The sequence below is a fragment of the Halichoerus grypus genome, chromosome 1 (genome assembly GCF_964656455.1).
Source record: "Halichoerus grypus chromosome 1, mHalGry1.hap1.1, whole genome shotgun sequence".
In the NCBI taxonomy this organism is placed as follows: Eukaryota; Metazoa; Chordata; class Mammalia; order Carnivora; family Phocidae; genus Halichoerus; species Halichoerus grypus.
Window position 1 is genome coordinate 139,376,238 of NC_135712.1, and position 26,059 is coordinate 139,402,296.

The 26,059-nt window shown below is 38.4% G+C and overlaps 1 protein-coding gene across 12 annotated transcripts in view; it reads right to left on the bottom strand.

The window, feature by feature from the left end:
- NEK10 (NIMA related kinase 10) overlaps positions 1-26,059 on the bottom strand; it is a 239,037-nt gene that overhangs the window by 125,960 nt on the left and 87,018 nt on the right. For all 12 annotated transcript variants that reach the window (XR_013447948.1, XM_078072515.1, XM_078072551.1 and 9 more), the window contains exon 23: positions 14,367-14,442. Coding sequence is in view for 11 of the 12 variants with exons in the window: in XM_078072515.1 (XP_077928641.1) it covers positions 14,367-14,442 (76 nt within the window). In the remaining variant the exon portion in view is untranslated. The remainder of the gene's footprint in view (positions 1-14,366; positions 14,443-26,059) is intronic.

Sequence of the window (26,059 nt, forward strand, 5' to 3'; positions counted from 1 at the left end):
AATGAAACGAAGTAAAATCAACCCTTATGTGGAACAAATGCATCTATTTGAGCTAAAAATGCAGCACTAAAATTGCACTTTAAAAAAGGGAACTTGGATTCCTCCTCGTCAGATGAGTTCATGCGGCTTTCCTAAGGCATTAGAAAAGGTTTAGTATGGGCAGTTTTTTTGTGGAATATATGGAAGCCTGAATTGAAGGTTTAGAACTATGAAGAAAGAGGGAAGAAATTTAGAAGGAAAGACTTAGAATCTTTCACTATATGAAGAATTATTAAATGGTGGTTAGTGATCCGCTGCTCTGCACAGTCACTAGAGTCCAAAAAGAATTTCAAGTCATAAGAAAAGGACTTCAATTAGACAGAAGAACACTTTTGGGTTTTTCGCTTTCTGGCTATAGAAATTTTCAAAGGCCCCAAACAATGAAAAGAATTTATAAATCACCTCCCTTGGAGACTTTTTCCCCCTTAACCTGTCATGAAGACGGTGAAAAATGAACCAGATATACACTTGTAAAGTCTTTGCTTCAAGAAGGAACACAAATTAAATGTTCTTTTTCAGGTTTCTCTAATCCTACTGCTTTATGGTATCTATTAGGAGGACCATAATGAGAACCAATTAACTGTAAATACAGTGAGGAGTCTGGGCAATTAAACAAATGGATTACATTCACCCAGTGATTACACTCTAGCCATCAAATTATCAAGCACTGCCTACTTCGAGTCACAAACAGAAATTAAATTCAGATCCAACAGCCTCGAAATTTCTCATTGTACATCGACTGCCATTTGCTTGTTTCTAATGATGTTTAAAAAAAATAGCTAACATATCGGTTGACATCACACATTTTGTATTTGTATTCAAGCCAAATATCACCAGCTTTTAAAATTCAAGTACATAACTAAATAAAGTAATTATGGTAATTTTACAAAGAAGGATAATACAATCTCTCAATTCTAGTATATAATTATACAAATGCCTTCCTCTAAATATAAAATCACATAAAAATGTATAGTCTTGCTCCTTAACAAAAGACCGATTTTTAAAAAGCAGTCAAGCAACTTCCAAGTGAACTTGACAGTCTTTATACAAGCTAGTAGACATACTCACAGAGAAGATTCCTAATCTGCTTCTGATTTTTAGTTATTACTTTCACAGTTATTTTCAAACGATCATTACATCATCTGCATCACATTACCATCTTCTTTACGAGTCCAGAACTATAGGGAGGCAGAAAGTCTCTCAGGGTGAGATTGTGGAAAAAAAAAAAAAAATTCTCACCTCCATCTAACTAGGAGGAAAATCTCAAACCAGTTGTCAGGGACTTCTTTAATGACTTCCTACTATTGACATAGAAGACTGTGTCCAGAAAGAGTTGGGAAAATTTTAGATTTGCTCAAAGAACAGAAGAGGATCAGACACATTTCTGCCTGGCTTGCACAAAGACTTTGAGGCCACACTGCAAGTGTGTTTCTCATGCACTAGTCAGAGTGTTTTCCTTTGTAAGTCAAAGCAGATGCTGTAGCTATCTTCCCTACTCCCTTTGACCCTTACTTCTTCAGAGCATACTGGCCTGAGTCCCAACCATTTACATGTTTGTCTGAGGATTTTTCTTAACCTGTTGGACCTTCTTTGCCTACAGCACAACAAGGCTGAAGTGTCAGTCAACTTGTGTACCCCAGGAACCGACCTTAACCAATGATGTATGACTGGGCGTAATCATCCCACTCTCTCCTCTTGGGTGAGATCATTGAGTTATACATTTAAACTGGCTCCAGCAGGTTGAAGACCCAGTCGCTCATAGTGGTGAATTGCCCCAAGAAACTCTTTATCTGTTGTCTTCCCTTCTTTGTCTCTCTTCCCCCCCCCCACCCCACCCTTGTTTCCTAGGATCCCCTCTGGAACAAACCACTTGCACATGAACCTTTGTCTCTGAGTGTACCCTGGGGGCAACCTGAACTAAGAGTCAAGCGAAAGATACACAGCAAGGTTAGGCAACCAGAGGAATTAATTCATTGATAGGCTTCTGTACATATAAGAAGAGCAAAGTTGCAGCTGGGTCTTAAGGAAAATGGAATCTAGGGTTTGGACATTGCCAGAACTTTTCCTTTTATCCCTCTTATTCTCTCCAAGTATTGGCCTCCTTCTCAGATGGACCTCCACCATGGCTACAAACATGGCCACCAAACCTTCCTGGGCCTTTCACATTCAAGCTTCACCTTTTTACTGAGTCCCAGCTAAGCACATTCTCAGGAAAGAATTCCAACTAGACCAGTTTCAATGAAGAGAACACTCCCACTCCTGCCATTTTCCCCACAGGGGTGGGAATGCTAGCACTGGCCTACCTTGGGAGAAACACCAAGTCTGGGCAGCACAAACAAGCCAGAGAGGCAAGATATCTAATGCAATGGGACTTACTAACCCACCTGGAATAGTACCTGGAGTGGAGTGGGGGAAGAAATATTTTCCTAAAGAATAAAGCTATTGCTCCCAGCTAATATGTATTGAATCCCTGTTAGACTCCAAATGCTAGTGCAATCTACTTATCTCTATCTATTTTTCTATCTACCTATATATCTATCATCTATCTTTTCAATCCTCACAACACCCTTATGCAGTAGGAACTATTACTATCACCACCAGCTCTGCCCATTTCAGATAAGGAAACTGAGACCCAGAAATAGTAAGCTACTTGCCCGAATTCAAACAGGAAGGCATAGAGCCAGGATGAAACCCAGCCTAGAGTCTGCACCACATTATATTGGCTCCTAAGGGAGGACAGCCCTGCAGGCAAACCCAATGACCGCTCATTACTAAGGATTTTTCTTATTACTACTCATTACTACTCTCACTGCTGTGATTTGGAACACAGTTTATAAAGCTTATGGATGAAGCAGGCTTTGTTATAAAAATTGGGGATAAATTTAGAGTAAATAAGGTAAGGGGATCTGGGTAGACGGAGAGGCAAGTGCTTTAAGGGGAATAGATAAGGTTCTCTTGAAACCCTAGAACACTAAAATGTGATTAGGTAATATATATAAAATCTTCAGAATTTACCCACCAAATGTGTGGATCCTGCAAGTTTTGCTTTCTGTGAAAATGAGGTTTTGAAACGGCTGAGTGTTACCAATATGTATCAAAGTTATATACAGTTCACATTTTCAAATCTTTATTTTGTCATTTTATTATAGACCATAATATTGTCACAGATTGACAGTGTATTGTTTTGTTGTTACGTGTATTTTTTTGAAAATTTCTTCCCTAAAGGGCAGCTTGAATTTCAAATATTGGACTTGTAACTATCAGCCTACTATTTTAGAGAAAACAATATCTGCCACTTCAAAAGAGGTTTTCTTTTATTGGCATTGTGCTATAGCCTCTCCTAGGATTGTTAAGGGCATTCTGAAATGCCAAGATTAAAAATCAATAATTAGGGGCGCCTGGGTGGCTCAGTTGTTAAGCATCTGCCTTCAGCTCAGGTCATGATCCCAGGGTCCTGGGATCGAGCCCCGCATCGGGCTTCCTGCTCAGCGGGAAGCCTGTTTCTCCCTCCCCCACTCCCTCTGCTTGTGTTCCTTCTCTCGCTGTGTCTCTCTCTGTCAAATAAATATATAAAATATTTAAAAAAAAAAATCAATAATTAAAATTAAGTTTAAAATGTAATAATAGTACAGAGTATTAATATTAGCTAAATAAGTTATGAAATAAATTGATATAAATGGATTTATGATTGGTAATGTCATTGGGTAATATATTCATAAGAATAAGACAGGCTGAATGTAGCACTGCAAAATAACTAAAATGTTTCTTTAATTCTCTGCCTCTGATATGATAATTTGACCTTCATATTTCCCCACTGTTTAAATCCTCTCACTTCCCCCACAGTTTCCTTTCTCTGTTTACCCTCATCACTGTTCTCTTTTCTTTTTTTCCCTTCTGACTGTTTGATCAGTCGGTCAGACTCCCTTCCAAGCAAGTCCTGTCATAGTGTCTGTATGGGAGGAAAATATAAGTTACTTTGTATAAACCCTGCATAGTGCATAGACCATGGCACAACTATTACACAGAAAAGTATGGTGCCCCCTCCACCCCCGGGCCTGTCCCTCAAGTTCTGCAGCACTGGCAGCTCCCTGTTCTACCATAGCTTTCTGTACCATTCCTAGGGACTTCCTCTGTGCACCTGCCAGAGGCTCACATAAGCACTGTGTGGTTTACTAATCCTTGATCATTCTACTTGTGTGTGTATATATATGTGTGTGTGTGTGTGTGTGTGTGTCTCCCCAAATTAAGTTGAATTCTCCCCATGGGAAAGAACTAAGTTATCTGCTCCTGACAAGTGCTGAGGTATCTACATGAGAAACAGGTGAAGTGATGAACAGTTTCATTCTGCAGATCTTCTGAACAATAGTATCTCCATTAAGTGACTGCCAGGTTGAGAGATACCCAGTGGGTCTATAATGCCCAGAGGAAAATTCCAGGTCTCCCACTATTCCAACATAAAATCCAACCCAGCCAAACCACAGCTCCTGCTTCTGCCTAAATATGCTGAGTCTGTTAAGAATTGAACTGAAGGAGAATTTCATTTTCACACTCTGGCGATGTACCAAAGCTTGAAGTATAGAGAAATAAATTGTATTGTATTGTATGGAGGAAATAAAGGCATTGACCATGCCATGGCAGTACTGTGGACCTATTCTACTAATGCCCCATCCTCAGGTGTGTTGAGCCAGACCTTGGACTTCATGTCTTAGCTATCGATTTAATACCTCCTAGCTCCTAATGCACCCTTCAATAAACAATGGCATTTCTTTAAGTATTTTTCCTATAAAGTGAGCACAATGTTAAACTCTCTGCAGATAGAGCTAGAGGGACACTGCAGGATGAAGAGGGTTCCTGCAATTTCCAGCATGGGCCAGGGGTAGGCAGTATAGGCATGAGATGATCCAGGGGAATCCTCTTGGAATGCCACTCTATCACAGTCACATAAACAAAAGGCTACCTGGAACAGATTCAAGGGGCCCTCGCCAAGAATCAACACTCACTGTCAGATATGTGAGGCTATCTTGGACGTTCTGAACAAGACAATACTTCAGTCGGATGCATCCACATAAGTGAGCCTGTTGGAACCAACAGAGGAACTGCAGAGCACACCCATACAGACTGTTGTTAAGTAATTAAATTTTGGGATGATTCGTTCTATAACAGTAGATAATCAAAACATACATCTTCTCATCATCAAATAATTCATCTAATTTCTTAATTATCAATAAATTAATTTGTGTTTAAGAATAGGAGGACATTTCCTTTGGTCAAACCACTCCCCCCGCCTCCAGAAAGACATGTTAAAGTAAGACATCTGACCATCCTGTAATCCCTCTCACATCTACTTCCAATAGGAAATGTGGAATATTCAACATAATGACTTGGATATCAAATGTTTAAAATGGCAAACTAGACAAATAACTCAGGCAAATGTGGAGAAAGACATCCATTGCTTACCATGTTTACCTGTGGGTAAGGTAAAATAAAGACTTTAAAAGGGTAAGGAAAAGGAAATGTAGAAACTGAAGATATGTGATTTGGAATTACCAGTCAATAAGAAGCAAGGACTTCCTAATGGATGCATTCCTAGAGATGTATCAACTACCAAAACTGAACCAGGAAGAAATAGAAAACCTGAACAGACCTATAACCACTAAGGAAATAGAAGCAGTCATCAAAAATCTCCCAAAACACAAAAGCCCAGGGCCAGATGGCTTCCCAGGGGAATTCTACCAAACATTTCAAGAAGAATTAATACCTATCCTTCTGAAACTGTTCCAAAAAATAGAAATGGAAGGAAAACTTCCAAACTCATTCTATGAGGCCAGCATTACCTTGATCCCCAAACCAGACAAAGACCCCATCAAAAAGGAGAATTACAGACCAATATCCCTGATGAACATGGATGCAAAAATTCTCACCAAAATACTAGCCAATAGGATCCAACAGTACATTAAAAGGATTATTCACCACGACCAAGTGGGATTTATCCCTGGGCTGCAAGGTTGGTTCAACATCCGCAAATCAATCAACGTGATACAATACATTAACAAAAGAAAGAACAAGAATCATATGATCCTTTCAATAGATGCAGAAAAAGCATTTGACAAAGTACAGCATCCTTTCTTGATCAAAACTCTTCAGAGTATAGGGATCGAGGGTACATACCTCAATATCATAAAAGCCATCTATGAAAAACCTACAGCGAATATCATTCTCAATGGGGAAAAACTGAGAGCTTTCCCCCTAAGGTCAGGAACGCGGCAGGGATGTCCACTATCACCACTGCTATTCAACATAGTATTGGAAGTCCTAGCCACAGCAATCAGACAACAAAAAGAAATCAAAGGCATCCAAATTGGCAAAGAGGAAGTCAAACTCTCACTCTTTGCAGATGATATGATACTTTATGTGGAAAATCCCAAAGACTCCACCCCAAAACTGCTAGAACTCATACAGGAATTCAGTAAAGTGGCAGGATATAAAATCAATGCACAGAAGTCAGTGGCATTCCTATACACCAACAACAAGTCAGAAGAAAGAGAAATTAAGGAGTCGATCCCATTTACAATTGCACCCAAAACCATAAGATACCTAGGCATAAATCTAACCAAAGAGGCAAAGGATCTGTACTCAGAAAACTATAAAATACTCATGAAAGAAATTGAGGAAGACACAAAGAAATGGAAAAACGTTCCATGCTCATGGATTGGAAGAACAAATATTGTGAAGATGTCAATCCTACCTAGAGCAATCTACACATTCAATGCAATCCCCATCAAAATACCATCCACTTTCTTCAAAGAAATGGAACAAATATTCCTAAAATTTGTATGGAACCAGAAAAGACCCCGCATAGCCAGAGGAATGTTGAAAAAGAAAAGCAAAGCTGGCGGCATCACAATTCCGGACTTCCAGCTCTACTACGAAGCTGTCATCATCAAGACAGTATGGTACTGGCACAAAAACAGACACATAGATCAATGGAACAGAATAGAGAGCCCAGAAATGGACCCTCAACTCTATGGTCAACTAATCTTTGACAAAGCAGGAAAGAATGTCCAATGGAAAAAAGACAGTCTCTTCAACAAATGGTGTTGGGAAAATTGGACAGCCACATGCAGAAGAATGAAACTGGACCATTTCCTTACACCACACACAAAAATAGACTCCAAATGGTTGAAAGACCTCAATGTGAGACAGGAGTCCATCAAAATCCTAAAGGAGAACACAGGCAGCAACCTCTTCGACCTCAGCCGCAGCAACTTCTTCCTAGAAACATCGCCAAAGGCAAGGGAAGCAAGGGCAAAAATGAACTATTGGGACTTCATCAAGATAAAAAGCTTTTGCACAGCAAAGGAAACAGTCAACAAAACCAAAAGACAACTGACAGAATGGGAGAAGATATTTGCAAATGACATATCAGATAAAGGGCTAGTATCCAAAATCTATAAAGAACTCATCAAACTCAACACCAAAAGAACAAAGAATCCAATCAAGAAATGGGCAGAAGACATGAACAGACATTTTTCCAGGGAAGACATCCAAACGGCCAACAGACACATGAAAAAGTGTTCAATATCGCTCGGCATCAGGGAAATCCAAATCAAAACCTCAATGAGATACCACCTCACACCAGTCAGAATGGCTAAAATTAACAAGTCAGGAAACGACAGATGCTGGCGGGGATGCGGAGAAAGGGGAACCCTCCTACACTGTTGGTGGGAATGCAAGCTGGTGCAGCCACTCTGGAAAACAGTATGGAGGTTCCTCAAAAAGTTGAAAATAGAGCTACCATATGATCCAGCAATTGCACTCCTAGGTATTTACCCCAAAGATACAAAAGTAGGGACCCGAAAGGGTACGTGCACCCCGATGTTTATAGCAGCACTGTCCACAATAGCCAAACTGTGGAAAGAGCCAAGATGTCCATCAACAGATGAATGGATAAAGAAGATGTGGTATATATATACAATGGAATATTATGCAGCCATCAAAAGGAATGAGATCTTGCCATTTGCAACGACGTGGATGGAACTGGAGGGTATTATGCTGAGCGAAATAAGTCAAACAGAGAAAGACATGTATCATATGACCTCACTGATATGAGGAATTCTTAATCTCAGGAAACAAACTGAGGGTTGCTGGAGTGGGGGGTGGGGTGGGAGGGATGGGGTGACTGGGTGATGGACACTGGGGAGGGTATGTGTTCTGGTAAGCGCTGTGAATTGTGCAAGACTGTTGAATCTTAGATCTGTACCTCTGAAACAAATAATGCAATATATGTTAAGAAAGAAAAAAAGAAGAAGAAGAATCTAGCAGGAGGGGAAGAATGAAGGGGGGGAAATCGGAGGGGGAGAAGAACAATGAGAGACGATGGACTCTGAAAAACAAACTGAGGGTTCTGGAGGGGAGGGGGGTGGGAGGATGGGTTAGCCTGGTGATGGGTATTGAGGAGGGCACGTTCTGCTAGAGCACTGGGTGTTATGCACAAACAATGAATCATGGAACACTATATCTAAAACTAATGATGTAATATATGGGGATTAACATAACAATAAAAAAATTAAAAAAAAAAAAAAAGAAGCAAGGACTTCCACTGACAAAATCAATCATCAGAGAACTCCTTTTCTTGCTTTTTTGTGCTGCTGGGGAGTTCAGAAGAAATTAGACTCTAAAAAATCCATAATGTACATCACATTATGTATCTATATTCAAACTTCTAATCTAGGCTTGGCCAAGTGTTTCACATTGCCAGAGACCTACAAAATGAAAACTGGCCATATCCTAACTGTATTCTATAAGGTATTGTTCTCCATTCATACATTTCCTGTGATGTCAGTAGAATCAAAGACACTATAGCCTTATATGAAGCTATAAATGTCCTTAACTTGAATTTTTTTTTCTTTCCTAGAAAGAACTTTTAAGTTAGAATTCAGAATGCCTCTGGACATTAAGTCTGTTATCAGTATTCAAAACTTATCTAAAATTGTTTAAAAGTGTTGAATGATGAGAAAATAACTGTGAAAATTAGAAAAAATGTAAAACAAGAATTTTTAGTATTCATTTCAAAGTAAAACTTGGCAAACAATACATATATGATGTAGGCTACCTGGAAGGTATGCATTCCAGAGAACAAATCACAATGTTCCTAAGGCAGACATCAGCCAGAGTACAATATTTCTCATTATTGACACATGAGTTCAGTCTACCAATGACTGACCCATTAGCAGCAGCACAGCTGAGAGGTTAAGAACACACACTCCTGCAATCAGGCTGTGTGAATTTAAATCCAGGCTTTTCCACTTCCTAGCTATGATGCTGCGCAGGATCATTTAACCTCCCCAAAGATTACTGAAGACAGTCACACCTATTTTAAAAGAGGTTGGAAGATCAAATGACTTAATATTTGCAGAGCACTTAAAACAGTGTCTGCCACATAGCAAACTCCATTCATGTGTTAGATAAATAAAAATGAGCACAAACATGGGGTTGGCAACATAATGGTAGACACTATGGGGTGGAACACCATTAATAGATACTCTCTAGTAGTTTCTATCTCGCAGCTTCCATTTAAATTCATGAGACCATGTGACCTATTCTATTGAGTCTTAAGATGTATTTAGAGTTCAATTTGTGTAAATAAATCCTGAGTTTGTTCAAAATTCACTCCTACCTCACCTAAGCAGATAATAAAACAGTCCTCTCTCTCTCTCTCTCTCCTCCTCCCTCCTTCATGTGTGTGTAAACATTGGGTGTGTGTGTGTGTGTGTGTGTGTGTGTGTATTTATAGAGCTTTGGAAAGGGGTGATATTATATATTATTCAGGTATATATTATCCTGCTGGGCCATAGAGAAGCCATGAATAAACGCAATTACAGGTAAAACCATCCCCACATCCCACCTGCTCAAGGCCCCACTACGGAAAGTTCTGTTCCTCCAGGTTCCCTGTCTTTGCATGCTAAACACATACTCCTTCCCTTTCACACTCCTCAGCTGCTAGAAAAATCCTGGTCCCTCCTAGTAACCAAAGCAGCCATTCAGGGGAGAAGGAACTATAAATAAATACAGCATAAGTAATTCTTCTCTATTGTAATTCTTAAGAAATGAATCTGATTCTTAGACACAATGCAATCTATATATTCAAATGAGCACTACCCTTTCAAATTTTAGACTCACATTAGCAGATACCAATCACTGTGATCTAATGAGCACTTACCATATGCCAGCCAGGCATTGTTCCAAGCACTCAACAGGTACCACCTCACTTAATCTGACAACAATCCTAGAAGGTGGGCACTATTAATAATCTCAGATTACAGATGAGGAAACTGAGGCACAGAGAAGTTCAATAATTTATAACTCTCAACAGTAGACCCAGGACTTAAACCCAGGCAGTCTGATTCCAGATCCTATGCTCTTAATAATGACCTTACCAATCTGCCTCTCATTATCACATCCTTTTTCCAATTATGTTCTCATTCTTTAAAATTCTTCTTTAGCAATTTCCCTCAGGACCAATTTATCAGTCATAGAAGAATACTTGTCTCAATAACTTCTAATCATTCCACAGTTTATTTTTTAAATGATAATATCCTACCTGATCCCATTATTCACTCTTCTGGTAACCATGAAAAATATAAATATGAAGTAAATAAATAGAAAAAATACAGCAGACCCTGGCACCAAAGTACGTACTGTTTCAAACTAAAAATGTTCCCTTTAAGCCTCAGGAAGGCAAAAGTCAGAAAAATTCAAAGATATATTGGTGCTTTAGACCCTGATAAAAACACACATGGATTTTTCATCATATTAAAATACAGAATGTGGGATATTTATATAATGGAATATTATTTAGCCATTAAAAAGAAGGAAATCCTGCTATTTGCAACAACATAAATGAACCTAGGGGATATTATGCTAAGTGAAATAAGCCAGACAGACAAAAACCAAAAAAAAAAAAAAAAAAAAAAAGCTGATTTCATAAAAAGGGAGAGTAGAGTGATGGTTGCCCAGGGCTGGGGGGAGGGAGAAACTGGGAGATGTAGATCAAAGGATACAAAATTTCAGTTATAAGAAGAAAGAGTTCTGAGGATCTAAGGTACAGCATGGTGCCTGTGATTAATAATATGGTATTGTTTGCTGAAAAGTTGCTGAGAGTAGATCTTGAGCATTGTTGCAAGAACACAACAGAAAAAAAATTAACTATGTGGGTGGATGTGTTAATTATCCTGATCTTAATAATCATCCCACCATGTATATGTAAATCAAATCATTATATTGTATATTTTAAATATATACAACTACATTTGTCCATTTTTCCTAATTAATAAAGTTTTTAAAATGGCATTTTCAGACAAACAAAAAACAACCAGAAGGACTCATTTTCACTTTTTAAAAAAATGTTTTTTCACTTTAATAATTCAAAATATTTATTAGGATTCTGTCAGTCTGTTCCTTCAGGCCCCAGGGAAACAACAGTGAACAAAACTGACAACAGCCCTACTGTCAAGGAGTTTGTGTTTTAGTGGGAGAGACATAGGGTAGACCAATTAAAATATGACATAATGTCAGATAGAGGTAGGTGCTATGAAAATATAAAGCAAGAGAACAGGACAGAGTCTGAAGGAGGCTGCTATTTGGGGCAGGTGATCAGGAAAACCTCCTTCCAGAAGTGACATTAAAGCAGATACCAGAAGGAAGTAAGGACATAAACTCTGTAGCTAGCTGGAGAAAGAGTAACCATATAGGAGCATTTTGAAGATCTGAAGGAACAGCACTGGGGGAGAGTGATAGAAGATTAAAATTTTGTTACAGTGGAAAGAAGCAATTTTCTTTATAGCCCATTGTGTCAGGTACTGTTCATAACCATGCAAGTATTAGATCATTCATATAGTAAATACTTCTTGTGAGCCTATAACATACCAGACTCTGGCAGGTAGGGATAGTGGTGAACAAAATCATCTGGGCATATCACAAAATAAGCGAAAAGTTCAACCATAAGGAAAAGTGCACGGAGCATGTAGACCAGGGGAAACATGCGTTGGCTAAGGGGTTTCTCCTGAGAAGACTACCTCCAGAGGAGCGGTGGAGGATGAGAAAGAGTTAACCAGATGGCCAGTGGGAAAAAGAGTATTCCAGGCAGAGGGAGCAGCATGTGCCAAGGCCCTGTGGTCAGTGGGAACACAGCTGCAACAGCTAGAAATCAATAGAGTGAGGTTGAAGCTAAAGTAAAGACAATGACTTGGCAGGGCCTAGAGCGTGCAGGGTTGTGGGCTTGTAGCCACACTGAGGACTTGGTCTTTAAATAATGAGCAACTGGAAGCTACTGAAGTGTTCTAAGACATTTAAGAGTTCTGAGTTTATTACAGCATTTTTAAGAATGCAAGAGGTATAGTCAATAGTTGGGTGTGCTTCACTTTGTCTCTGCTTGTCCAAGTTCACCTACAGGTTTATTTTGATCCATCCAATGGAAACTTCCCCAGCTTTCCTTTAAATTATCTAATGTTATAATGTGAATGGGATTACACTAAGCAATAAAGTCTCAAAGAATTCCCATTCCAGGATTAGTCAAAGTTTTCCATTCATATTAGCTCATAGTTGCTTATTATCCAGAAATCCCAAATAAACGTTCCATGAAGAACATGCCTAAAATGTTTCTCAGAGCTTCAAACTCTAAAATCTGCTCTGAAAATGCACTTGAAGATAACGTGCAGTCTTGGACTCTGGAATTGAAGTAAGACATACAGATAAAAACGAGAACCAAGGACCATATTTGGAGATTATTTCCCGTGAGAAGGATAACAATGACCTGCCTCATAATGAATCAAATCAGAGGAAGAAAAGGAGCTTTTATTGACTCTCTGTTCTAGCACAATCAGTCCAGTGTCCACGAACCATGTATCTAGCAGCTGAGATATAGAATAAAGACTGCTCTGAGGCACTTCCTACGAGAGTTAATAAAGAGAACTTTCTTCCATTAAATAAGGTAATATCTGAGCAAGCAAAGACAAAAGAAAGAGCAAAGGACATGGGAACATCAGACTCATCAAACGCTTGGGACCCTGGAGGGCAGGGACAGGCATCCCACATCCACATTAATAGGCTCAGAGAAGTTTAGGATTATACAAAGATTATAGAATTTGGTGGGAAACACTTTGGAGATGGCTAAAAAGACAATTCAAGAAAAGGCAGGAGGTAGGAGACTCAGAGCAGGGAGGGCCATGAAATATATCTACTTTATTTTTGTCCAATTCACAAACTCAGAAAATGAGGATACAGAAAATTCAAAAGGAACTGGGCATGTCACTGAACTTATTAGAGAACGTCTTAAATTTGGAATAATTAAAACTTGAGAGCATAACTAGCCAACAATGTCAGAATCCTAGTAGGAACCCTGACACTATTCTGAACATTCTTGTAGGAAAGGAATTTTTAAAATGAGACTGTTACTTACAGAGAATTTCCACCCTCCCTTGAGAAGATTTATTCTGAATCCTATCCCCAGGAATCAATTGCACAACAACAGAGTAGATTAAAAAAGAAGACGGAAGTGTCTAGATGGCCTGACCTGCTGAATGAGATTTGAGAATATTTCCCTGAATCTGTTATGTTTACTGACGATTCTATCTGCTTGCTAATTTGAAAAAATTCAAACAAGTAATATGTGATCAGCAAAAGAAGATTCTCACTGCCTAATAATCAATGGATTGTAAAGGAACCCTCAAAGCATGTTAAATAAGTTACAAATGTTTCAATTCATCAAAATATAAACACCCATTTACCCAAGAAGCACCAACTTTATAAACATATGTCTAAGTATATATGTCATCATTTATCCATTCACTCAATAAAATGTATTCAGCAACTATTACCTGCCAGGTGCCAGGATACGTATTAGTACACAAAAAACCATTCTCCTGCCCTTGAATGTTTATAGGCAGACAGAGAAAAACAGTCATTTTTTGAACAGGTACAATAAAACATTCCAAGTGTCATGGTGAGTAGTGAGTCTGCTAGTTCATTTACAGATTCTTCAACAACAATTGCACACCTACTACGTGCCAAGGATCGTTTGAATTTATAAGTAATAAAAGTAGTCTCCATGAGGGGCAGAGTTACCATAGAGGAAAGACAATTTTTTGTTGTTATTTCAAACACACCTAATTATGTATACTTGTGTTCATGTGTATTACCTGGGCAATTGAGGAAAACATTAAATAAGCTCTTTTTCCTAAAATCATCTTTCCTTTGCAAGCCAAGACATGAAACTAAAGCCCCAATCAGTTAGGTATGATGTTTGAAAACCATAAAATAATTGTCCTTACCAGGAATACAGGATTGTTCCAACAACAGAAGTGAGTTTACTGTTTTCTTGTTTTTGCTTTGCCAGCCCAAAGTCAGCTATAATTCACAAAAAATGCAATGTTATTATTATCGTGGTTCCTTAGCTTTTGATATTCTGCACAATAACTATTAAAGTTCACAACAGAAAGCTTTATTTTAACCTCTGTCAAAATGTGTGTGCCAATCCTCCATACCACTCACAGTCTTAATTAATCACATATATACAATAGGCTATTATGGTATGTATTTTGAAATAATGAGATTTATCACTAAAAAACTAAAATAAGTCTTGCCAACTGAAAGGTAGGGCAAAGTACTTATTGAACTTGTGATTCCACTTTTTAGGTTATCTTTATAATTTTCAAATAAATAAAATGAATCTGATATTTTGGCATATGCCAGGCATCAACTCATCTGAACAGAAAAAAAAGAAAAAGAAAAGAAACTAAAATAAGGTAAGCCTGAATAACCACCATGGAGACCTGAACATCTGATATTAAATGGCATCTAACTGTACTGTCACAGTAAATAATGATATTCAGAATCATCTCAAAATATTTATATATCAACAAAGGATTTTGATTTTTAACTTAGAAAACCAAATATTTATATTTAATATGAGCACTAGCTGTACTTTTCAAAGCACCTTTAGATACTTCTCTTTTTTAAACCACTCAACAACTTAGGTCAAAGTGAAGGAAACAGATATTCTTCATAGCCTCCAACACTTGGAGAGATTTAATTACCAGAATTAGACAAAAGGACAGTGCTGAACCAGGGCAAGAATTCAAGGTGCGATGCCTAAGAAGATGTGATGTTCACAATATCACTTTGTACAGTGCACCAAATGTTTATGATATTTCACTGCATTGTCCTTTTTTTCTTAAGATTTTATTTATTTATTTGACAGAAAAGAGAGAAAGTGCACAAGCTGGGGGAGCTGCAGAGAGAGAGGGAGAAGCAGGCTCCCCACTGAGCAGGGAGCCTGACAAGGGGGCTCTTGATCCCAGGACTCTGGGATCATGACCTGAGCCGAAGGCAGATGCTTAACTGACTGAGCCACCCAGGCGCCCCCTCAGTGAACTTTAATAAAGGTATTTGATAATGTATTTATACTAATAGTCTTTCAGCCTGCAAATATTCCAAAGTAGTTAGACTTCAAACTAATAGTAATTCACATTATTAATAACAATACCTATTTACTAAACAACAACTTTGAAATAACACAAATTGAGCTGCTTACATGAATTGCCTAATTGAATACTGCTAGCAATCCTGGAAGACTGGTATTATTATGGTTAGTGCAGCTTAGCACTTAAAAGCAAGAACTTGGGAACCAGCCTCAATTCAAATCCTAGCTCCATCATGTGCTACCAGAGTAACTCTGGGTAAGTTATTTAATCTCCTTTTGCAGTAGTTTTCTTACCTCTAAAACAAGGATTATAATAGCATAAATAGTATTAAATAATATGGTACAATAACAAAATCTGAATAAGTTAACATATGTAAATGCAGGATAATACAAGTTGAACAACTGATACATATCATTATTCAATCTTCGCAGCCACCCATTTTATAAATGAGAAAACTGAGGCTCAGTTTACTTAGAGATTGAGTAACTTGCCCAAGGTCTCACAAGGAAAAATCAACAGTCAGATGTGAGTAGTAATTCTAAAGCCCCAAATCCTTATCAAAACACAGTACTACCAACAAAGAAAAATCAGGCCCAGATCATTTCAATAACAAATTCTACCAAACATTTAAGGAATAAATATCAATTTGCACAAACTCTACCAAAAAATAGAAGAGAACACTTCCCAACTCATTTTATAAAGCCAAGATTACTCTGAGACTAAAGCCAAAGACATTGAAAGAAAAGGAAAATACAGAACAATATCGCCCATAAAAATAGACACACACACACACACACACAAAGAAAATATAACCTAGTAAAATCTAGACATAGATAAAAAGGGTAATATATAAGGGCCATTATGCCAGAAATACAAGGCTGATTCAACATTTAAAAGTCAAAGTCAAATCAGCACATAAAGAAGGAAAATCATTTGATCATATGTATGAAAAGGTGTTGACAAAATTCAACATCTATTCTTTTCAGAAAAGTAAAAATAGGTATGCACTTCCTTAACCTGATAAAAGGCATCTATAAAAAGCTACAACTAATTTTCTACTTAACGTGAATATTTCTCCTTTAAGTTCAAAAACAAGGCTGGATGTCAACTAGATTTGTTGTGGTGATCATTTTACAATATATACAAACATCAAATTATTGTTTTACACCTGAAAGTAATAACATGGTATATGTCAATTAAATCTATTAAAAAAAGAAAACAAATAAAAGATGTGGCAATCTTGTTAATATATTGCTATACATGTTGGAGAGATTGTCACATAAGCAAATTGTTTAATGTGCCCTTAATAACTGAATTTTTAAAATAAAGCAAAAATATTTCTGTTTTCTTTTTTCCTTCTGAAGAAGATAAAGAGGAATAAGATGGAGACAAAGAAGAAGAAGGGAACACACTAGAACAATGGCAGAGAAACAAATATCCAGACAAAAGACATGAAAGATCTATGCAGGGAAAATTATAAAATTTTGTTAGAGTCATTAAAGAAGACCAAAATTAATGGAGAGAAACTCCAAGTTCATGGATTGGAATTCTCAATATTACATAGATGTCATTCTTCCTAAACTAACTTATGTAATTCCAATCAAATGCCTCCAAATATTTGGGGTAGAATTTCACAAATTAAGTATAAAATTAACACACTTAATAGAAATAGAAAGGACCAAAAGGAGCCATGGATTTTGATGAAAAGAGACAACAAAATTTCCTATAAGATATTAAAAATTATTACAATGCAGAAGCAAGATGGTGGAGGAGTAGGAGACCTGGATTTCGTCCGGTCTAAGGAATTCAGCTGGATAGGGATCAAACCATTCTGAACACCTACAAACACAACAGGAGATCGAAGAAAAGAAGAGCAACAACTCTCTGAACAGAAAAGCAACCACTTTCTGGAAGGTAGGACGTGCGGAGAAGTGAATCCGAGGCGATATTCGGGAGGATAGACGGCGGGGGAGGGGCCTCTGTGGGCCGCCTCTGGCAAGTGATAGAGCCGCGGAGCACAAAATCGGAACTTTTAGAAGTCTGCTCCGCTGAGGGACGTCACTCTGGTGGCTAAGTGGGGGGTGGAAACCTTGTGGGACAGCGTGGTCTCAGGACCCTCGGGGTCACAGAAAGACCGGGGGTGCCTGAGTGCGGCAGAGCTCCCAGGTATCGGAGCAGGGAAGCTGGCTGCAGAGACGGAGCCGAGGCGCGGGCTCTCAGCTCGGGGTTGCCATAAACCGTGATCCGCAGCACAGTAGGGCCACTGCTCCTCCAGCAGGGACCCAACAAGCGGCAGATCCGGGGAGACTCCCCTTCCTCCCCCGGGAGGAGCGGCGGGGGAGCGCACCGCAGGGATCTGCTGGGTTTGGAGACTCCACCCGGGGTCGGGTGCCAGAGATAGAAACGCGCGGTCACAGGCCAGGTGAGCACAGAGTGCGGCTGGAGACCGGGGACACGGGACTGACTGACGGCTTTTCTCTAGGGGCGCACTGAGGAGCGGGGCCCCGAGTTCTCAGATCCTCTGGGGCGGAGATTGGGAGGCCGCCATTTTCACTCTCCGCCTCCAAAGCTGTACGGAAAGCTTGCAGGGAACAAAAGCTCCGGAGAGCAAACCCGAGCAGATTACTTAGCCCGGACCGGCAAGGGGGGGGCAATTCCGCCTCCGGCAAAGACATTTGGAAACCACAGCAACAGGCCCCTCCCCCAGAAGATCAGCAAGAACAGCCAGCCAAGACCAAGTTTACTGATCAATGAGAACGACAGAACTCCAGCGCTAGGGGAATACTGCACATAGAATTCATGGCTTTTTTACCATGATTCTTTAGTCTTTCAAAGTTAATTATTTTTTTTTAACTTTTTTTTTTTTTTGAATTTTTCTTTTTCCCTTTTTCAACCAACATCTTATCAATCCCTTTTTTAAAAAACATTTTTATTTTTCATTTTTGGAGTCATAGTCTATCTGCTCATCGTAGTTACCCATATTTTTGGCATATATATATAAGTTGTTCTCTCTTTAAAATTTTGAGATAGTTTCTTCTAACAGATCAAAATATACTCTAAATCTCTAGTGTATGGTTTTTTTCTACTCCCCTGCCTGATCACATTCTCTCCCTTTTTTTTTTCTTTTTTTTTTAAATCCTCTTCTTTCTTTTTTCAAACAACTTATCAATTCCTTTTATAAAATTTTTTATAATTTCCATCTTTACAGTCATATTCCATCCCTTCATCATATCAACCCTTATTTTTGTACATATATAAGTTTTTCTTTCTTTAAAATTTTGGGAGGCACTTTCTTTTAACAGACCAAAATACACCCAAAATCTAGTGTGTGGCACTGATCTATAATCCAGCCTGATCATATTTGATCACATTCTGTTTTTGTTTTGTTTTGTTTTGTTCTGCTTTTGTTTGTTTTTACCTTTATCTTTTTCTATTTCTTTTTTCTCTCTTTCCCTTTCTTTTCCCACTGCTTCAGGTCTTTTCTGATTTGTTTAGAGTATATTTTCTGGGGACGTTGTTACCCTGCTAGCATTTTGTTCCCTCATTCATCTATTCTCCTCTGCACAAAATGACAAGACGGAAAAAATCACCTCAACAAAAAGAACAAGAGGTAGTACCGACTGCCAGGGACCTACTCAATACGGACATTAGTACGATGTCAGATCTAGAGTTCAGAATCATCACTTTAAAGATACTAGCTGGGCTTGAAAAAAGCATGGAAGTTATTAGAGAAACCCTTTCTGGAGAAGTAAAAGAACTAAAATCTAACCAAGTAGAAATCAAAAAGGCTATTAATGAGGTGCAATCAAATATGGGGGCGCTAACTGCTAGGATAAATGAGGCAGAAGAGAGAATCAGTGAGATAGAAGACCAAATGATGGAAAATAAAGAAGCTGAGAAAAAGAGAGATAAACAACTACTGGATCACGAGGGCAGAATTCGAGAGATAAACGATACCATAAGACGAAACAACATTAGAATAATTGGGATCCCAGAAGAAGAAGAAAGACAGAGGGGCAGAAGGTATAATGGAGCAAATTATAGCAGAGAACTTCCCTAATTTGGGGAAGGAAACAGGCATCAAAATCCAGGAAGCACAGAGAACCCCTCTCAAAATCAATAAAAATAGGTCAACACCCCGACATCTAATAGTAAAACTTACGAGTCTCAGAGACAAAGAGAAAATCCTGAAAGCAGCTCGGGAGAAGAGATATGTAACCTACAATGGTAGAAACATTAGATTGGCAACAGACCTATCCACAGAGACCTGGCAGGCCAGAAAGGACTGGCAGGATATATTCAGAGCACTAAATGAGAAAAATATGCAGCCAAGAATACTATATCCAGCTAGGCTGTCATTGAAAATTGAAGGAGAGATAAAAAGCTTCCAGGACAAACAAAAACTAAAGGAATTTGCAAACACAAATCCAGCCCTACAAGAAATATTGAAAGGGGTCCTCTAAGCAAAGAGAGAGCCTAAAAGCAACATAGACCAGAAAGGAACACAGACAATATACAGTAACAGTCACCTTACAGGCAATACAATGGCACTAAATTCCTATCTTTCAAGAGTTACCCTGAATGTAAATGGGCTAAATGCCCCAATCAAAAGACACAGGCTATCAGATTGGATTAAAAAACAAGACCCATCGATATGCTGTCTGCAAGAGACTCATTTTAGACCCAAAGACACCCCCAGATTGAAAGTGAGGGGGTGGAAAACCATTTACCATGCTAATGGACACCAAAAGAAAGCTGGGGTGGCAATCCTTATATCAGACAAATTAGATTTTAAACCAAAGACTGTAATAAGAGATGAGGAAGGACATTATATCCTACTTAAAGGGTCTATCCAACAAGAAGATCTAACAATTGTAAATATCTATGCCCATAACATGGGAGCAGCCAATTATATAAGGCAATTAATAACAAAAGCAAAGAAACACATCGACAACAATACAATAATAGCGGGGGACTTTAACACCCCCCTCACTGAAATGGACAGATCGTCTAAGCAAAAGATCAACAAGGAAATAAAGACTTTAAATGACACACTGGACCAAATGGACTTCACAGACATATTCAGAACATTCCATCCCAAAGCAACGGAATACACATTCTTCTCTAGTGCCCATGGAACATTCTCCAGAATCGATCACATCCTAGGTCATAAATCAAGTCTCAACCAGTACCAAAAGATTGGGATCATTCCCTGCCTATTTTCAGACCACAATGCTTTGAAACTAGAACTCAATCACAAGAGGAAAGTCGGAAAGAACTCAAATACATGGAGGCTAAAGAGCATCCTACTGAAGAATGAATGGGTCAACCAGGAAATTAAAGAAGAATTAAAAAAATTCATGGAAACCAATGAAAATGAAAACACAACTGTTCAAAATCTTTGGGATGCAGCAAAGGCAGTCCTAAGAGGAAAGTATGTAGCAATACAAGCCTTTCTCAAGAAACAAGTACACAACCTAACCCTACACCTAAAGGAGCTGGAGAAAGAACAGCAAATAAAGCCTAAACCCAGCAGGAGAAGAGAAATAATAAAGATCAGAGCAGAAATCAATGAAATAGAAACAAGGAGCTGGTTCTTTGAAAGAATTAACAAGATTGATAAACCCCTGGCCAGACTTATCAAAAAGAAAAGAGAAAGGACCCAAATCAACAAAATCATGAATGAAAGAGGAGAGATCACAGCCAACACCAAAGAAATACAAACAATTATAAGAACATATTATGAGCAACTCTATACCAGCAAATTCGATAACCTGGAAGAAATGGATGCATTCCTAGAGATGTATCAACTACCAAAACTGAACCAGGAAGAAATAGAAAACCTGAACAGACCTATAACCACTAAGGAAATAGAAGCAGTCATCAAAAATCTCCCAACAGACAAAAGCCCAGGGCCAGATGGCTTCCCAGGGGAATTCTACCAAACATTTCAAGAAGAATTAATACCTATTCTTCTGAAACTGTTCCAAAAAATAGAAATGGAAGGAAAACTTCCAAACTCATTCTATGAGGCCAGCATTACCTTGATCCCCAAACCAGACAAAGATCCCATCAAAAAGGAGAATCACAGACCAATATCCCTGATGAACATGGATGCAAAAATTCTCACCAAAATACTAGCCAATAGGATCCAACAGTACATTAAAAGGATTATTCACCACGAACAAGTCGGATTTATCCCTGGGCTGCAAGGTTGGTTCAACATCCGCAAATCTATCAACGTGATACAATACATTAATAAAAGAATAAGAACCATAGGATCCTCTCAATAGATGCAGAAAAAGCATTTGACAAAGTACAGCATCCTTTCTTGATCAAAACTCTTCAGAGTATAGGGATAGAGGGTACATACCTCAATATCATAAAAGCCATTATGAAAAACCCACAGCGAATATCATTCTCAATGGGGAAAAACTGAGAGCTTTTCCCCTAAGGTCAGGAACACGGCAGGGATGTCCACTATCACCACTGCTGTTCAACATAGTACTAGAAGTCCTAGCCACAGCAATCAGACAACAAAAAGAAATAAAAGGCATCCGAATCGGCAAAGAAGAAGCCAAACTCTCACTCTTTGCAAATGATATGATACACTATGTGGAAAACCCAAAAGACTCCATCCCAAAACTGCTAGAACTCATACAGGAATTCAGTAAAGTGGCAGGATATAAAATCAATGCACAGAAATCAGTGGCATTCCTATACACCAACAACAAGACAGAAGAAAGAGAAAGTAAGGAGTCGATCCCATTTACAATTGCACCCAAAACCATAAGATACCTAGGAATAAATCTAACCAAAGAGGCAAAGAATTTGTACTCAGAGAACTATAAAATACGCATGAAAGAAATTGAGGAAGACACAAAAAAATGGAAAAACATTCTATGCTCATGGATTGGAAGAACAAATACTGTGAAGATGTCAGTGCTACCTAGGGCAATCTACACATTCAATGCAATCCCCATCAAAATACCATCCACTTTTTTCAAAGAAATGGAACAAATAATCCTAAAATTTGTATGGAACCAGAAAAGACCCCGAATAGCCAGAGAGATGTTGAAAAAGAAAAGCAAAGCTGGCAGCATCACAATTCCAGACTTCCAGCTCTATTACAAAGCTGTAATCATCAAGACAGTATGATACTGGCACAAAAACAGACACATAGATCAATGGAACAGAATAGAGAGCCCAGAAATGGACCCTCAACTCTATGGTCAACTCATCTTCGACAAAGCAGGAAAGAATGTCGAATGGAAAGACGACAGTCTCTTCAACAAATGGTGTTGGGAAAATTGGACAGCCACATGCAGAAGAATGAAACTGGATCATTTCTTCACACCACAGACAAAAATAGACTCAAAATGGATGAAAGACCTAAATGTGAGACAGAAGTCCATCAAAATCCTAAAGGAGAACACAGGCAGCAACCTCTTCGACCTCAGCCGCAGCAACTTCTTCCTAGAAACATCGCCAAAGGCAAGGGAAGCAAGGGCAAAAATGAACTATTGGGACTTCATCAAGATAAAAAGCTTTTGCACAGCAAAGGAAACAGTCAACAAAACCAAAAGACAACTGACAGAATGGGAGAAGATATTTGCAAATGACATATCAGATAAAGGGCTAGTATCCAAAATCTATAAAGAACTCATCAAACTCAACACCAAAAGAACAAAGAATCCAATCAAGAAATGGGCAGAAGACATGAACAGACATTTTTCCAAAGAAGACATCCAAATGGCCAACAGACACATGAAAAAGTGCTCAATATCACTCGGCATCAGGGAAATCCAAATCAAAACCTCAGTGAGATACCACCTCACACCAGTCAGAATGGCTAAAATTAACAAGTCAGGAAATGACAGATGTTGGAGGGGATGCGGAGAAAGGGGAACCCTCCTACACTGTTGGTGGGAATGCAAGCTGGTGCAGCCACTCTGGAAAACAGTACGGAGATTCCTCAAAAAGTTGAAAATAGAGCTACCATATGATCCAGCAATTGCACTACTGGGTATTTACCCCAAAGATACAAAAGTAGGGATCCGAAAGGGTACGTGCACCCCGATGTTTATAGCAGGAATGTCCACAATAGCCAAACTGTGGAAAGAGCCAAGATGTCCATCAACAGATGAATGGATAAAGAAGATGTGGTATATATATATATATATATATATATATATATATATATATATATATACAATGGAATATTATGCAGCCATCAAAAGGAATGAGATCTTGCCATTTGCAACGACGTGGATGGAACTGGAGGGTATTATGCTGAGCGAAATAAGTCAAACAGAGAAAGACATGTATCATATGACCTCACTGATATGAGGAATTCTTAATCTCAGGAAACAAACTGAGGGTTGCTGGAGTGGGGGGTGGGGTGGGAGGGCTGGGTGATGGACACTGGGGAGGGTATGTGCTCTGGTAAGTGCTGTGAATTGTGCAAGACTGTTGAATCTCAGATCTGTACCTCTGAAACAAATAATGCAATATATGTTAAGAAAGAAAAAAAAAAAAGAAGAAGAATGTAGCAGGAGGGGAAGAATGAAGGGGGGGAAATCGGAGGGGTAGACGAACCATGAGAGATGATGGACTCTGAAAAACAAACTGAGGGTTCTGGAGGGGAGGGGGGTGGGAGGATGGGTTAGCCTGGTGATGGGTATTGAGGAGGGCACATTCTGCATGGAGCACTGGGTGTTATGCACAAACAATGAATCATGGAACACTATATCTAAAACTAATGATGTAATGTATGGGGATTAACATAACAATAAAAAAATTAAAAAAAAATTATTACAAGGCAATATTAACTCAAGGATACAAAAAGAAAAGAAAAGAAAAAAAAAAAAAAACAAGGAAAGAATATCCACTCTCACCATTCTTATTCAAGATTGTACTACAGGTCCAAGTAAGTACGATACTTGCATACAAATCTTTGCAAACATAATTTTTAATTTCTTTTTTAAGGGATTCATTGGAGTGAGATTACTGGATAATACAATAAGTGTATGCTTAAGTTTTTTAAAAACTGTCAAACCAAAATATTTTCCAGTGCTTTCTCACCAGAAATGTATGAGTTCTAGTTGCTTCTAAATCCTCACCAGCATTTGGTGTTGTCAGATTTATTTATTTATTTATTTAGGATTTTTTTTTTCCTCTAGTAAGCTCTAGGCTCAAGGTAGGGCTTGAACTCATGACCATGAGATCAAGAGTCACATGGTCTACCAACTGAGCCAGACAGGTCCCCTGTTGTCAGGTTTTTGTTTTGTTTTTTTTTTTTAATTAGCCATTCTAGTAAGTATGTAGTGATAGCTCAGTATAGCTCTAATTTGTACTTCCCTAATGACTAATAGTGTTGAACATTTTTCATGTACTTATTTGCCATCTGTGTATCTTCTTTAATGACGTACCTGTTCAAAATTTGACCCATTATTTGATTGAGTTGTTTGTTTCCTTACGATTGAGTTTTGAATACAAATTCTTCATCAGATATATGATTTGCAAATATTTTCTCCTAGTCTGAAGCTTGTCTTTTCATTCTCTTAATGTCTTCCATAGAACAGAAGTTTTAAGCTTTGATGAAATTCAATTAATTTTTCTTTTATATATTGTGGTTTTGATGTTGTAGCTAAGAAATACTTGCCTAAGCCATGTAAAATAGTCCAGGTTATTCTGCTGAAAAGGCCAGATAGAGAAGAGCAGTCTGGAGGATGAGAGGCCCAGCTCCAGCTCAACTCCAGAGCCTACCTGCCAGCTGTATGAGTCAAGGCTTCAGATGCAGCCCAGGCTGACAGCTTCACTGAAATCTCATAAGACACCCTGAGCCAGAACCACCCAGCTAAGCTGCTCCTGGATTCCTCAGAAATGATGAGAAAATAAATGTTTGTTGTCTTCAGCTGCTAAATTTCACAGCAATTTGTTACACAGTAATGAAAAATTAATACAACTGCTAACACCTTAGTCCAAAACACCGTGAGCGCTCACGTAGGCTACCGAACAATACCTCCTAAAGAGGACTCATGCTTCTATCGCTCCCTCCAAAACATAATTCTCCATACCAGAGCCAAAATGATCTTGGAAAAACCAACAGCAGAGACCACCACTCACAAAATTAAAATTCTAGAGAGACTTCTAATAAATACTAAGATTAAAAGCCAAATTCCTACCAGGTATATAAATGACCATATATTATCTGGGTTTTCAGAAAGGTCTTTCTTGACCATACTATCATAAATATGTCCCTTTCTTTAATACTCTTCTGTTACATTTATTTGATTCATATCTTTCATTATCTGATTTTTTTACATTATACTGCCATTTAAAATCACTTAAAATCTTTAATCAGATTTCATCAAAGATTACCAGACATATTACATGCCATGACTAGCTTTCTATAAACAACTTTGCTTTCTTTGTACACATCAGTGTCAATGAAATAAAAAATAAAGCCATATACGAGGCAAAGAACTTTATCAACCTTGTTTCAAACTTTATTCCCAGGTTTCTTCAGCTTAATTAGT